General features: G+C 38.0%; 1 protein-coding gene across 4 annotated transcripts in view; it reads right to left on the bottom strand.

Moving 5' to 3' along the window:
* LOC110481867 (uncharacterized) overlaps positions 1 to 15864 on the bottom strand; it is a 70316-nt gene extending 54452 nt beyond the window's left edge. For 2 of the 4 annotated variants that reach the window (XM_077782756.1, XM_077782759.1), the window contains exons 1-6: positions 15601 to 15864; positions 14757 to 14858; positions 12807 to 12953; positions 8234 to 8410; positions 6126 to 6182; positions 5540 to 5722 (exon numbers count right to left, since the gene is read on the bottom strand). In XM_077782756.1, coding sequence (XP_077638882.1) covers positions 5540 to 5722; positions 6126 to 6182; positions 8234 to 8410; positions 12807 to 12953; positions 14757 to 14852 — 660 coding nt within the window. In that variant the 5' untranslated portion in view covers positions 14853 to 14858; positions 15601 to 15864. Of the gene's footprint in view, positions 1 to 5539; positions 5723 to 6125; positions 6183 to 8233; positions 8411 to 12806; positions 12976 to 14756; positions 14894 to 15600 lie in introns of those variants that run through there. The other 2 variants (XM_077782757.1, XM_077782758.1) reach the window with 2 other exon arrangements.
* Positions 15865 to 16020: the final 156 nt, after the last annotated feature.

Raw genomic sequence — 16020 nt, 5'->3', positions numbered from 1 at the left:
TTACTTTCAAATGGCACTAACCTTGAGTAAGAACCTTCTCCTCAACCAGCACAAATTCTTGAGATCCCCTCTATCCAAACAACCACTTACATAATTATTGAACAGCTTTATCAGTTGTTTCATTGGAAAAGCCAGGCTCCCACTAACCTTTAAAAATCTGTATTTCATGTCTCTCAGTATTTTTAATAATTTCTCTAAAAGCCAAAAATAACATATCTCTCAACAATTGACTTCACCCTTTTAAAAAATTGATAAATAACTAACTTCACTCCATCCACTTGTGATTCCAGTCATTCAAGGCACGTTTTTTGAGGCATGTCAAATAAAAAAGCCTCTTCCTTCAAAATCTTGAAAGATTCCTTGCTCTTGATAAGCCTTGTCCGAAAAAGACTGAAAGCCAAAAGCTAAATTCTTTCTTCCTTGTGAGGGTGGGACACATTGAACCAAAGCATATCTCCCAACCACTGGAGTCCAATTTCTACAGCTCTTCCCACCTTATCACAGAATCACACATGGGTCAGGCTGGGAGGGACCACACTGGGTTATCTGGTCCATCCTCCCTGCCCAAGCAGGGCCATCCCAGAGCACATGGACCAGGATTGTGCCCAGGTTGTTCCTGAAGATCTCCAGTGAGGGAGACTCCACTCCCTCTCTGGGCAGCCTCTTGGTGCCTGGTCATCTGCACTTACCTAAAGCAGGTACATAAAATGGGCGAGATAATTCCTTGGAAGTATGTTTTTGTCTGCTTTAACTATGAATAAATAGATAAACTACCACAGATGACTGTCAGAAGTACAGACATCATATAGGAAATGTATCTCACCCTCAGTGCCAGAAAAGCCTCTGACCTTAACAGCCACACACAAACCATTTTATAGAAAGCATCAGAGAATTATCTTCAAATACGATTCACTGGAAAGCAGTAAGTGATTTCTTGCAAGGTAATGAGTAGAAATAGAAACAAAAAGCATTGTTCTACCCAAATATATCTCAGAAGAAATCCCTTGACAGAAAGAAGAATTAAGCTATGCTGTTCTGAGCATTTAAACCCTATTCTGTAAAACAATTCACTGCACTGGACACATTCCTTGCCTGGAGCTTTCCATCCATAAGGTTTAAGATGACTGCATGAAAAGCATTAAAAAGCACTACCATTTATCCCTACATTCCTTTCACAAATTCCCTTTCAGCCCCAAGAAATGAGGGCAAACAGCCACAATGGTTTCAGATCCACTATGGAAAGAATATATAAAATATATCATCAGGTCAAAGTGTTCCAGCACAAGAAAAATTGGATGAGCAGAATTTTCCATTACAGTCATCCAGACAGAGGCTGTTTGCTTAATCATTTGAAGGAAAGAATTAAACATACTCCTTTTTCTCCACACCTAGCCCAAAAGAGAGAGAAAAGGCCAAAAATACTGCACAACTGTACTGGCTGGGGTGAGTCCATATGAAAGAGGAGCCAAGCTCACTTGCTCCTCTGTGTGGCTCTCTGATCCATCAAAGCAGCACTGACACTGCCTCATGCTCAAGCCACCCAGTCTGGGTAAATCCTGGTTCTTAAACTGCAAGTAGACAACTAAACTCAGGAAAAAAATCGAGCCTCCTCTTTCACACATCCTATTACTCATCTGGAACATCTTCTCTTGCTTCCCACTTTTACCATCCCAAGTAAAGCAGCTGTTGCACAGCTAAGTCCCAGTCCTTTTTTGTTTGATGTTTTGTGAACATGAATGTCCAAGATCAGCTGATGAATGCTGTCCTGTGTTCTTTTCACTGGGAAAGGCAGAAAAACAATAACTGTTAATAATGTCCATGAATTAATTTGACAATAGCAAGAAAAGGAATATGAGGCCAAGGTCCTTCCAATTAAAAAAAAAAATCAGCATTCAAAAGGAGGTGATTAAAATGGGACAAGACAAAAGGCCAAAGATGGACACACATTTTGTGTCTGACACTGGGCACGTGAATCCCAGCTATGGCACTGAGCCGAGTGCCACATGTACCCGCTGGAGGCAGCCCTTGTCCCAGGAATGTGTCCTCTTCAGCCACATGCTTTTTACTTTCCAGACACAAAACAAGAAAAGGTTTTAAAATATTTCTATTGCCAACATTTATTATTGCTCCACTCCAATGGGCTGCAATGGTTTCTCAAGTCTTTTAAAAAGAGAATATATCACAAAGCCTTAGAAATTAACTTCTCCGTGCCTCCAAAAATTTCAAGTCCATATTAGACATACATTCTCATTCCAATGACTGCTCAAAAGATGACTTTTTTCAAAGCTGAGGCAGCATTTGTTCACCATCCTGCATAGAATTTTTGCTTTCATCAAAGTGGCATAGGTGGTGGATGAAAAAGAATTGAAATAAAACCCCTTCTGTGCAATCATATAAGTTTACTAAAAAAACCCACTAAAATTAATTTAAATTATATTAAATTGCTCAATTAAACTAAATTACAAATAAAGAGTTTCATGGTGTAGAGTTTTATTGTGAGGAAAAGTAATTCAAAACCTAGTCCTCTTTACAGGGACTTATTAAGAGAAGGAAAACTGGCTTTCTTTTATGAACATACTACTCTAGCATGTATCTGACCTCACTGAAGAGTGCACTGCTGGAACAAAATTATGAGATACTACATGATTCAAGCAAATCTTATTTCTCACTCACAAACATTTGAATGTAATGCTGGGCTGTGAAAATAATCAAGAATGTCAAGTTTCAAAATGTATGCTGCTCTGCTGAACTGAACTGATGAAGTCTTGAGTTAGCCAGCAAAATAAAGCCACAGGAACAACAGGGATTTATCATGTCTGAGAGCAGAGCCATGAATGCTGAAAGTGAAGTCTGAAGAGAAGCTCCAAAGACAGTGGGTTTTGCATAACACCATCTTTGTGGTTTAGTATTTTAATGGGGATGAAAATCTGGCAAACAGAAGGAAATGACCAGCCATCCACTGTGTCCTGCATAAGCAAAGAGCTGAAGTTTGCCTTGGTCTGTAAGTATAAGTAACGTAGTGGTGCCCATTAGTTCCCCACCAAAGCTGGGGCATCCCCAGCTGAAGCAGCTCTATCCCCTCTAAATGTAATTCCATGTACAGACGAAAAAGAAGGGAAAAAAAAAAAAAGAGTTCTTAATAGAACTGTGAACCAATTTTTTCTCTGAGAAAATGACTCCAAGTTTTTTACTGAAATGCGAGGCACTGAATTGAATACAGAGTCCCCTTTCCCTTCAAAAGGCTCTGTATCAGTTCTTCAGGCATCACTGTAAACTTTGACCTAAAATTCATCAGTAAGTGAAGGCACAGAGGTTTGCTGCCAATGTGTGACAGGCTTCCACTTGTTACTGGGTCCAGAAATTAATAAAGCCAATTGCAAATCTTTAATTTAAAAGGGAAAATAAAAGGCAAAAAACCCCCTGAACAGTCCACCGGGTTTTGTATAGTAGAATTCTAATGTTAGGAACACTGTAGAAGTGAAAAACTGAGGGGAAGGAAGGAATGAGCTTTCAAAGGAATTTTATGTAAGTGGATGTTGGGCATAGTTCTGGAATCTTAGATGTGAAGTCCAGTGAGAATAAGAGTTGAAAGCAAGAAATAAAACTTCCAAGATGAAAAGTCAGTTCACTTAAAACATATGTCTACAGAACTCAGTACAAGATCTTTTAAACCAAAGGAATGTACTACATGAATATGAAACAGTCTTTTTTTATAAATTGTAAACATTATTAAATTAGTAGTAGGGAAACTTGGACATTTTTTCATTGCAGTGTCTTCCTTTGGAAACCTGATGCATAGAAATAGACATTTTTCATGAGAATATTCGACTCTTCCTTGATAGCAAAGTTTTCCCCTGTAATACGTGGAACTACTTATCACAAACCAGAAGAGCCTTTAGCTCAGTGTCAGACATTCAGCAAGAGCCAGTTTGTTCTCTGTATGATAAAAACCCCCAGGCTTTAATCCTATTTGTGCCTAAGTGAGACCTCTGGCCACTACAGCGCTAACCACCATGGGAAGGGGCTTGTGGTCCACTTAGTATGAACAGCTAAATATCTGTCAAAGCAGGGGATTTAATATGGGGCTCTATGCTGCAGGTAAGTTCACTGACTATCAGAATATATATTTAATCTAATTCTTTCTTGTTGAACCTAAGTTTTGTGATAATTGAACATTTAGGGAGATAGGGTGAGTGTGAACACTATTTTGATATCTATTGGCAAGCTTTACTAATGCTCATCTATCACAGCAGTGTCTGAGAAAAGTCTGAAGGCAGTGGAGTACTTTCTCCCTTCTGACAGATGAGCTCCATAAAACACTCCTGTGCAGTGGGAGCTTGGGTGAGGCAGTGGTGGAGCCACACTTGAGGTACTCAAGGAGACACAGCCAGACAGAGTCTGCCCCTGGAATCAATCCACCTTTTCCTTAACACGCAGTTAAACTGCTTTTTGCCACAAAAACAAGTATGACTGATAGTTTGCAACACTTAATAACACTGTAAGAATAAGCACTATCAACATGATACAGAATACCACTCAGTGTGTAAAAATGCAAAATCGTCAGAAAAATAAGTCTGTAGATAATATACGCCCATTTTGAGCACCTTCTGCTGGTGAAAATGTCAAGTGTCATTAAGATAAATTATTTTTATGTATTCATTTTGCAGTGCATTGTGACAGCTGAAGTACAATATATAGTATGAACTAATATTCTGTGCTCTGTTGTGAAGAGCACACAATATTACACAAATTTGTAAAACACAGTATTTCCTCCTCCAACCCCACTTTTAACCAAAAAGATTCTACTTGAGTGTAGTTGATACAAACACTACCAAATATTGTTTGGGTACTTTTACAGGCAAAAAAAAACCAACCCCAAGACCAAAAGGAAGAAAAACTTGTTGATGGACACTGAAGTACTGCAAGAGAATTCCTGTTTCTTCAGGTTGCCAGATGGAGACTCTTGTCCTTAAGAAAGTCTTCAAGTAGGTGCAACTCCAAAATTAGGAAGTTTATTCCTAGCATCCAAGATACTAATGACAATATTGAATATAACCAGGTGTGAAACAGACTCTTTCCCACTTTTGCCTTGCCAGAGAAACACAAGTGACTAGCCCTTTCAAATACAAATGTCCACTGAGTTGACTTAAGTCTTAAAATCTTCACTATTGACCTTTCTTTTCCTGACTTCCTCAGAAATCTGAAATAATGCATTATGCAGGAAAGAAATGCAAAATTCATAGTTAAAATGAAATTGGGTAATATGTGCTGCATTATCCATCAGATACATACTCAAAATATGGGGAGCGTTTTCTTGCATGGAACATTGATGCAATTTGCTTTAAGCTCCTGAAATTTAGACCCTGCCTACAACAACAGTAAAATGTCCAGCTCCACTGATTTGTCTGAAGCAATACTTATATTAAGCAATGAAATATATTTTATAATTACACATTAAGTCTCACTAAACACTTTGAAAGCCATCACTTAATTCAACAGTGTACACATGAAGATCCTACAAGGAAGTAGGAGCACTTACCTCTTGATCACACAGCGGTGTAAAAGCAACCATGTACTCTGCCAGGGTAATGTCATTCACCAGGTTCTTCATCTCTTCATCAAATGCAGAGTTAATAAATCCCTGCCTGTGGAATTCACCATGCATTCTCCTAATGAAGCTGTTCCTTTCCTGGCACTTTTGGATGAGGCAAGCCAGCTTAGCCTGTGTGGCATGAACACATAAACATTCCATGGCTCTGTCATTTCACTCCCTTCTGAGACTGCAAGATTACATTTTGTGTCTGATCTGTAATTCCACGTTCTGGCCCAAAGCTATAGATCGTATTCTGTGTCTGTACATTATTAGATGCCTCCACACCTTCAAGAGCAATATATATGCACAGATAAACTGGAAAGAGATGTTCCCTTTCCATGTGCAAGGTCTCCCTTTTGACAGGCTGAAAGTAACCTTGCAATAATGTCAGTGAGCCCTTGCCTAAGGTGAAACCCAGCAGCATCCAGCTAATCAGGGGCAGCTGCACAAGGAAGGCACAGGCACAGAAGCCTGTAAGCAAAGGGATACCCCTTGTGTAGGTCCTGAATCAGTGCTCAGGGAAACACAGTACCTTCAGAGGAGCTAATGTCAACTTCACTTCAGACTTTCTCTTCTGCAGTTCTTTCTCCTGAAAGGTTGAAAAATATCCTGCATCAATTTATCCAAGAATCACTTTGAAATACTCCAGCAGTTCTTTGGTATTTGTTTTAGACCTGACACTGAGATGTACACTTTGCATATCTGTGCGACCCTGTGCCACAAACAAGATGGATCAGTGTAAGGCATTGGTTGCACACAGATAGGCTCTGGCATACAAACACTGCCCTACTCACATTAGCATTGATCTTAAAAATTAACAAAGGCTTTTGGGTGTTCTTAGATGGAGCCTTAGATCAGTGAGGTTATTTAATCAAAGCAGTATCACAGTAAAGACATGCTATCCTTCATTATGCACTCATGCTCATATTTACTCTGTGAATCTTCCAAAACATTCTTTGGGGAAAATTTTCCCCTTTCCTTATAAATATTATATTTTAAAATTAGAGAAAAGAGGAGGGATTTTCTGCATGCATATTCTCTATTCTGGAAAGGAAACATCAACAACCTTTTACTCTGACACAGCTGTTACATGTCCTCTGTTAGGAGGTAAAGCAGGGGAGGCCAGATTATTTAGTCTCTCCTTATGATTAAAATCTACTGATAGTAACCCTACTTTCTGATTATGCAGAAAAAAAAAATACAGGATCTTGCAACATAAAATCGATTACCATTATGAATTAATACAGTATTTCTTGACAATGCAGACTCCTGTGCATTTATTTTGCCTGACAATTTATATTTCTATAAAGTTTACAGAAGTATATTATATTCATCATTAAAAAAACTCTCCTTTATGAGAAATCAGTTATGCTGAAAAAGATCACATTGTCCTCAGCTAATAAATTGTGGGCTTGGGAGGAATCAGAGCAAGCAGGACAGGGGAAACATGCACTAGCACTGGGAGAACAAAGAGCTTATGATTTGTCCATTTATATGGACAGCACATCTCACCCTTCACTCACCTGATGTGACACCAGACACTCAAGAACAGTTTCATTTTACCAGCACTGTTCTTCTAAGAAGCATCCCCTAGCCCATGCCAGAGAGAAGCCACTACCCTCTTTACAGGACTGGTTTAGAGCAAACCACAGCACAGGATGAAGCTAGGAAAAACAAAACAAAACTACACCCCCAGACAGACAATCAACAAGAAAAGAAAAACAAAAATTGTAGAAAGATGGGTTTACTGTGGAGAAAGTAGAATGAAACCTGTTCCCAGTAGGGAGAAGACAATAATCTCTTGTATTCCAGAGTAGAAGCATGTTCTACTCGTTGTATCAGGCTATGAAGAACAAAGAGCACTATTGAGAACATGCCATTTAGTAGCTGTTCAAGAGCCTGATGAGCAATTCCAATTTGGCTCACATCTGTTCCAAAATATAGTTCCCAATAGGAAACAAAATCTAAAGGAAAGAAGTCCTAAGAGGAATTTGTTTCCACCCAAGAGTTCAGTAGCTGTAGTCACTCTCAGAGCAGCAGCTTTGCAAATCTTAATGCACCTACTCTGGTTTGCCAGGTGAAATATAATGCACAAGTGTACAAACTTGTGTCAGTGCATTTGTGCATACATGGAGGTTCTCATCAAAATAAGCATGGCAAAAATCCAAACCACACACCTATCTGAAAATGTCTGAATGAAACTCTTCATGTGTTACCCTAGCAGATGAACCAAAAAAGTTCGGAAAACTCTATCAAAATTCTATTATTAGCTTGGAGTTTCATAAGCTGACATAGTGGAAAAAGAGAGTTGGGAAATTTTAAAAATCCTGACAATTTATACCAAGGAGGTCACTAATTTCAGCATCACTGTTCTTGCATTACACTATGGAGATTAATTAGAGCAGACACTGAATTTTCATTATCATCTATCATTTTTCCATAATATGTATCACACAGGCAGTTTACATCTTCTCCCTATTTCTCTGAAGACAGTAGTACTTTTATATGCCTGGAAAACATTTAACTACCCTCAGATTCATTCCCAGGAAAGAAGACTATTTTGCTTCTCCCCTTTGAAAAGAGAGATGTAGAATCTGATGTCTAAGCTCACATTTGAGCACACAGAAAACTATTTTATACCTTTTCACATAGCTGAGCCTGAAGGAGTTTCACTTCATTTTGCAAGTCACGAAACTGATTTTGAAATGCAGCCTGGTCCCTGAGCTGGGCTTTCAAGGTCAACACTTGCTGCTCCAATCTCTTACTGGCTATTTTATTCACTTCTTTTTCCTGGGCATCCTTTAATGCGTACACAGGCTAGAGAGAAAATACACAGATTTTAAATGTAGGTGCATAAAACAACAAAAATATTCTTAGTCATGTCTTATACCACAAAGCAATCAATATAACTACCTACCTTGTACATCAAAAAGAAGCAAGCTCTTATAAAATGTATGATCCCAAAATTCATGAGCATATTAGCACTAATATTTTACACTAATCTTAAACTCTTTATATGTAAAGAGTACTTGACCCTGTGAGAAGAAGCATAGAATTGGATTCTCACAACATTTCTTCAAGGTAAATACATGTATTGCAATGATTTAATAAATGGGGAAACTGGGCAAAGACAGATGAAGTGACCAATCTGTGGTCACATAGTGAGTAAGGAAAAAACTCAGAAGTTCCCAGTCTCCTGCTTCAACAAGAAGCAATTTGCCCCTTGTTTTTCTACATATATTTATCTCATTAAGATAATTCCAGTCTCCCAAATATTTATTTGTTCTGGAAGATTATTCTGGAAGATCTTAAGTAAAAATTTCTAAAAAATATTTTTACATTAAAATGTAATAATAGATATACATAGAACAAGTGATATAGAACAAGTAGAAAGAGAAGCTTCTGAATTTAACTCCTCCTCCCCCACTCTTCAATTTCTTTTCTCCCCAGTTTCATGCACTTAGATTGAGAGGATTATTGGTCAGCATCATAAGGTCAGCTTCTACAAGTAACACTGCCTGATTAAATATATAGATTTAGAATGAGGCAAATCTGAAGGAGAAGGAAGTATCCTGAGACACATTCATGCTATTACATAAAAAAAAATATTGAGTTGATACACATAGTTTGTCAAGATTTCTGATAATGTAAGTATCAGTATATAAGGAATATATACTTTATATATCTATATATATAAAAGATTAAGCTAAAAATTATAGTCAGACCCATGATATACTGTGGTAAAACCATATACATTTCTGACAACACAGAGTGATGGTTTAATTTTAATGGTTACAAATATTGATATAACTGAGAAAGAAGTTTACACTCAGCCCTGATGCACAACACCAGAGTAAATTTTTCCCAGCCTTTCTGCCTTTGACACACTTGACTGCAACACATGAAGGCACCATTCCATAGGGAACAGCAAACTGAACTGATAAATCACATTACTCTGCCTGCAGCCCATCACTGCAACACAGTTTAAACCAGAATTATGTCACTGTCACAGTGCTCCTCCTCGGGAAGCTAGTCCTCTGTGCACAGCCTTGGAGCAGGTCGGATGCTTTGTACCAAACTTTTTGGCTCCCTCTTGTGTCAAGAGAACAATAGGAACAGCTGGATGCATCACGATGGATTAGACCTGGGCTGCAGGGACAAAAGCCTGAGGATGAGTCCATGACATGGTATTTCCCTCATCTTGTCTCCCACACAAAAAGTATGTTAAAACCAAAAGGGAAACACTCCCAAACTGAAGATGCTTTATGGAAAAAACAGGTGGCGAAATAAAACAACTGTGTGAAGGTCAGAGACAGGGAAAAGTTCCCTCTTTCCTTTTGCATTTGGCTGACCCACTAGCAGTTTTCTGTAGTTTCAACACACAAATGAGGCATACAGGATTTATGTATGAGCACTCTGTCAGATGTCCCAGTTTTCAGTGACATTAGGTTATGTAGTCAAGCTCCAGAAGGACAAAGGACCCAGCAGCTGGGACTGGGAAATAACCAAAGGACAACTAAGCCTAAAACATAGCATTTAACACACTGCATTCTTGTAAAACCTGGCAAGATCACTAGTTTTTGAAGGTGGTACCTAAACATTAAAAATAAAACCAATATTTTCCTTCTCTCATTTGAATTGTGCTTGTCTGAAAACTCAGTGAGAAAATCAGAAGGAATATGACCTTTTTTGCTACAGGCCTTTTTTTGCAGACAGTCATCAGGAGTTCACTGGGGAAGCCTGGTACCTTTTTAACTGTGTGCATTTAATGCAAAATTATATTAATTTTAAAGCTGTAAGCAGTACCCTGCCCCCTTCCTGCTCACTCCCATATTTCTTTTAAACTCAATCACAGCACCACCTCAATATCCCAGAAAAATCACCCAAAAACTTCTAGGCTTAAGCATATTTCACCTGTTAGCAAACAGTTCACTGAAAAAGAGTCCTAGCAGTAAGCTTCAGATATATTATCTTAGCTCTCTTTTACTTGCAAGGAATAATACCATGACAGCCTTATGGAGTCTCAGGTGACAACCAGGATCCCTGGGCAGCAGGGCCTGGAGAACATAAAAAATGCAAAAAGTTCTAAAAGACACACTCAAAACACAGCATATTTCAAACACTTTGGTTTCTCAGCCCAGAGTGCTCACATCTTCACTTCTTTCAAGCATTGCAGCAAGAGGTGTTCCAGAAAAATGAAATTCAGAACAGGAAAAAGTATAAATTACTATGATTTACTGTATAAGGGTTTATTAGTAACTCTGAGTAACGAAAAAGAGTTTCGGTCAAGGGTAGCAAGTAACTGAAAACAAAAATTGGATCACCAGTCAACAAAACTGCCTTCAGGAAGTAACATGATGCTAGAAAAGTAGATCATGATCTTTTCTATGACAAAAAGTCTTTTTCTTTTAATCTAGAAAAACTTATATTTTAAGGCCTCATACAAACATACTACCAACAGCTTGGTGTATATTAAAAAGTTTATTTAAAAGTGAATTATTGAAATAAAGATGACCTTTGTTAAGATATATCTACTCTATTTTCTATTCTACTACTTGCTAAATTGTGCCAACAAAATAAATATTATTTGGTTAAAACATAATGGACTTGAGCATGCAGGTAATTAGTTCTGCCATCGAATAGTGCAACTGAAGGATAAATGCAGCTATGTGAAGTACATGGACTGCATCTTTGACCCTGGAATGAGACACTTGTATTCAAAAATTTGACACTAAGCCTACAATAAGTCAGACTTAAACCAAACAGCATCACAGTATTGCATAAATGTATCCTACTGATCAATAAACAGTAATTTGAAAACATAAGTTGTTGGAGTGATTTAAAAGTGCCATGGTTTTATAGTGAAAGTCTGACCTGCACTTTTTCCAGTGTAAAAACATTCTGACAAGGTTGACGAATTTTATTCCCATGTGAGTCATAGGAATAATTGCCACCTTAATTCACTGACCAACATAATAAACACTAATTGCCCCAGACAGTCCCTAAAAAAGGATTAAATCTCGATTTGCCAAAAATGCACCCAAAATCTTATCTGTTAGCTTAAACAAAACATGTGACACATTTCTTTTTATTTTCAAACAATCTGGGCATTTCCTCTTGCTTGAAATAGATTCTATTGTATTAGGATGCTACACACCAATACATCAGAATGATGTGAAAAATATTTTACATTTTTCATATAAAAGTCAGAATTCAGCTGTCTAAATAACAGCCCATAGTGCCATGTAGGGTGTACAATCTAACATGAAATAACTGCCTAGGACTTCCAGGTGGCTATGCATACCTTCATCCAGGATGCCCTAAGGCCTTAAACTGGGATAAACAGTGGCATTTAGGCAACTGAACTGATTTCAGAATCCTTATATTTTCCAGAATTTGTTTCTATTTTCTTCTAAAGCCATATCTATCAAACTGGTTCAAAATGAATCTGCAAATATTTGTAAATTGCTACAAATGTGATTTTCCATCTAGTAGAAATTGCATATTTCTTCTTTGCAGCTCACCAGTTAAGGAGGGCAAAAATAATTACAGGGTTAGCTAAAAAGTCTTTATAAAAGCTGCTTCCAGAAGATTATTCAGTAATTAAAGTTTTTTCCATAAAACACTTTATTTTGGTGGAAAACCTAAACCTGTACCAAGACAAAGAACCACCTGAAAATTAAAAAAGTTTAATTTACAGCAAACACAGACTTTCTGTGATATAAACACATTCCAGTGAGATAGAAGGATTTCCTAGATTTTAGGTACACATATTTGTGCCACATGCATCCATTAATGACTTTGACTTTAATCCACACCATCTGTCCACAGTGTCATTTTGCTGTCCAAATCCAGGAATCAGGGCTACAAGGCCTGAAATCAGGGCAAAAAGGGCAAATAGTGGAAACACTGCAGACTCCTCCAACACCTTTCATTTAGGCCATCTGAAAATGACTTTGGCTAAAGAGAGCAGAGCAAGAGCCCTCCTAAACCAAGAAGTGGTGTTTCTATTGCCCATGCAGAGCCCAGAACCTGGACTATTCTGCAGACAGATTGTCTACCTTGCATAACATCTGCTCTCTTTTAAATTTCAGTGCCTGGAGAGGCTCTACACTTGCTTCAAATCTCTTCCAAACACCCGTGATGGGTGTTTCTGCAGCCAGAACACTCCTCCCAAGCACCATGCTTTTCTCCATGCCATTTACATACATACCATTAATTTGCAGTGCTGCTTTCCCTGCATCTTGTTCCCAACTTCTTGCTTAAGGCGGTCTAGTTCTGAGAGAGCCTGCATCAAATGAGTTTTGGTTTCTTCACACCTTGTTTCAGCAAAACCAAGGTCTCTGTACCACTTCTGAGCCTAACAGGAAGAACAAAAATTACTGAGTATCATTAGTCCTGCAGTGGTATCCTTTCTCAATACCAGCTTACAACCATGGATTTGAGGCTGCTCTCTACATCATAGCTTTTGAATTGTTATAAATTGATTAAAATAAATGAAGTTATACAATACACTACAATATTATCATAAGACATTAATGCAACTCTAGAAGTGTGTCCTATAGAATATCTCACTAGAGCTATGCCAAAGTATTATTTAAATTTATTTCTAAACGTGAAGGTACAATGAATACTTGGAATAAAGTTTAAAGAAGCAGTGGGGTATGCACACATGATTTCAAAGGTTACATCATTGAAAGCCCTCAGAGCAACGTGAAAACAAGTTTTTTATTAGCTGGGCAGGGGGGAAAGGTTTTCTTGAAGAATGTGCCCTGGTTTCAATTGGGACAGAGTTAATTTTCTCCTTAGTAGCTGGCACAATGCAGTGTTTAATTCAGTATAAGAATCAAAACAAAAATGTCAAAAAGGAAGAATGCAAAGAAGGAGGAAAAAAGCCCTCCATATGCTCAACTTTTAATTTTTTTCTACTCTGCCTTTATTCCACTTACACACATTAATTGTAGTTTTGAAAACAAGAACAAATCCAAACCAAAAACCACAAAGAAGTTCCTCAACAGCTCAGCTGGTTGCCTGACAGCAACCTCTTTCCTTCCTATGATATATCGTTTTTTCTGCCTTCTGGAAGCAAAGGTTTCACATTATTTTAAGTAAACTGAGAAAAGTATTTTAACACACAACTTCCTTATAACAAATAAAAGGATAAGAAGGACCCAAGTTAATCAGATTTTACAAAAGAAATAAAAAAACCCTGTCTCTTTATGTTCAAAATACAAGGTCAAAAGTCCTTGTCTAACCATCCAACAGTCATCTAAATCTATCCCTTCATTCCTGCTGTGCACTTGAAAGCTGGGCAGTCTTATAAAGCAGCTTTCAAAGGACAATAATGTCAAACAACCACCACAAAAGCCTTATTGCCATTTTTCTTTTACATACTCAACACACCTGTTGCTGCCATAGTTTCTCCACAGGGTGTGTGAGTGATGCCTGTTACAACCCCATAAATATATTCCTGCCACAAAAACCAACAAATTCTGCTTAGATGTGCATGGAGTGGAGACTGACTAATAAAAATAGGAATGTGAATATCTAACGCATTTGGAAAGGCACAATACTGAAAGCTTCCTCAGATGGTGTCAAAGGTGCAGATGTACTTCACGCAGACACACAACTCCCCCTCCACACTTGGAAGTCTCCAAGAAGGTGTTGCTGGACTTGGTGTTTGCTACACAGCTGTGGAGAGAAGGGGCAGCACGCCTGGCAATGCCTCTGGATGCAGCAAACCCCTGACAGTGCCAGGCTGCACATGAGCTGGCTTCTCACTCAAAACCTACTTCCAATTCAGGTTTGCAGTAACCCTCAGTGCTTCCACTACCTTCTCCTTCTCCTCATTCCCAGTGATGTGCAGGGAAGCAGCTGCCCAGAGATGGCCAGAGCAGGCAGGCTGTTGTGTGTGCGTTCATCAGGGCACTCAGCCCCTGCCAAAGAGTGCTGCAGGATTACAGCTTCCCTTGATGTTCTGGCCAACCAAGAGTGACTGTGCCATTCATCACTCAAAGATCAGAGAAATGTGTTGGCTCTGCAGATCAGAGACTTTCCTGTTTTGTGAAAGTGTTAGAGCCTGACAGAAAGAAGACAGCCATTCAAGAAAACATAAGAAAAAAACAAATTTGGTCCTCAGAAGTACATCAGAGTAGAAAGTTACCTCTTTTTTTGATTTTTCTAATTCCTTTTGCTGTATTTTTAGTTCCTCTTCCACCTTTCTGACTCGCTCTTTCATCATACTGTAGCTTTCAAACATGCTTCCCTGGACACATAAAAAGACATGGTGACTCCTCTCACCTATAGCAAATGGCACACAGTCATTTACAGAACAATAGATGGTTTCCTCCTAAACTACTACAAAAAATTGCATAAAATCAAGGTATTACATATAAATATTTCCCTGTTGACTATTCTCAAGTGAAGTAGTAATTCTGCATTTATAAGTACATAGAAATGACCACATAGAAATTCAACGTGGTGTAAGATACATGAGTAGAGAGGAAAAACATAGATAAGAAATCCACCATGAATAAAGATCCTGTCTTTAGAGATATGCTTCATATACATCAAAACAATTAAAAAATTAGACCAAATCAAAATAAAATTATCATGTGCACACTTTTCACCAAAACATGACATTTTCACCATTAGAAAAAGTTTCCGTTAGGAGAACTTGTGGTAGAATAAAAGCTTCTTGTAAAAGCTTTTACTCTTGCAACAACATAAGTAATTTTTTAAAAGCCTGAACAGTGCAGTCTTTTAAGTATTATTTTTAACTTTGTAGCTTGCTGCATCATTTTAACATTCTCTAATACAACATTCCAAAAAAAACCCAAACCCCAATCTGGCATTTTGCCTTCTATTTCAAAGTTAACTTGAGCACCTCGGCTCATGTTAGAGGTTACAGTTTCCTCCATCACTCAGCTTTGCCCTCCAAATGACATTTGTATCTCCCTTTCTTTTGAAGAGCCTGCTTGATAACATTCCTTACTGTTATTGTTTACCTTTTTCCCAGGGGAATAATCTGAAGGCTCTACAGCCAGAACTCCCTGTTCTTCAGTTTGCGTTACACTACATGCTGTCTCAACTTTCTGTGGCTTAAGACCAGGTTGTTGACTTTCTTCTTTTAGTTTTACTATATTTTTCTTCGTTCCTATACTTTTCTCTTTTCTCAGCTCTTCACAGGTGAAACCCAAAGAAGATATTAATTCTTTTAAATTTTTATTTTCTAAAATAAAGTTTGCTTTTGTTTTCTGAAAATCATCGAGCTGTTTTGAAGTTTCTTGCTTGATTCTGTCTATCTCTCTTTGCAGTACACGTTTTTCCTCCTGTAAGTCAGAAATGGTTTGATAACAGCTAGTTTTGCAGTCTTGGAGTTCTGAAACTAAGGTCCTGTATTTGTCTTGCTCACACTTTATCTCTGC

Source organism: Lonchura striata, chromosome 4 (assembly GCF_046129695.1).
Source record: "Lonchura striata isolate bLonStr1 chromosome 4, bLonStr1.mat, whole genome shotgun sequence".
Classification (NCBI taxonomy): domain Eukaryota; kingdom Metazoa; phylum Chordata; class Aves; order Passeriformes; family Estrildidae; genus Lonchura; species Lonchura striata.
The sequence above is the reverse complement of the archived record's forward strand: the minus strand, read 5'-3'. Positions and strand labels throughout refer to the sequence as shown.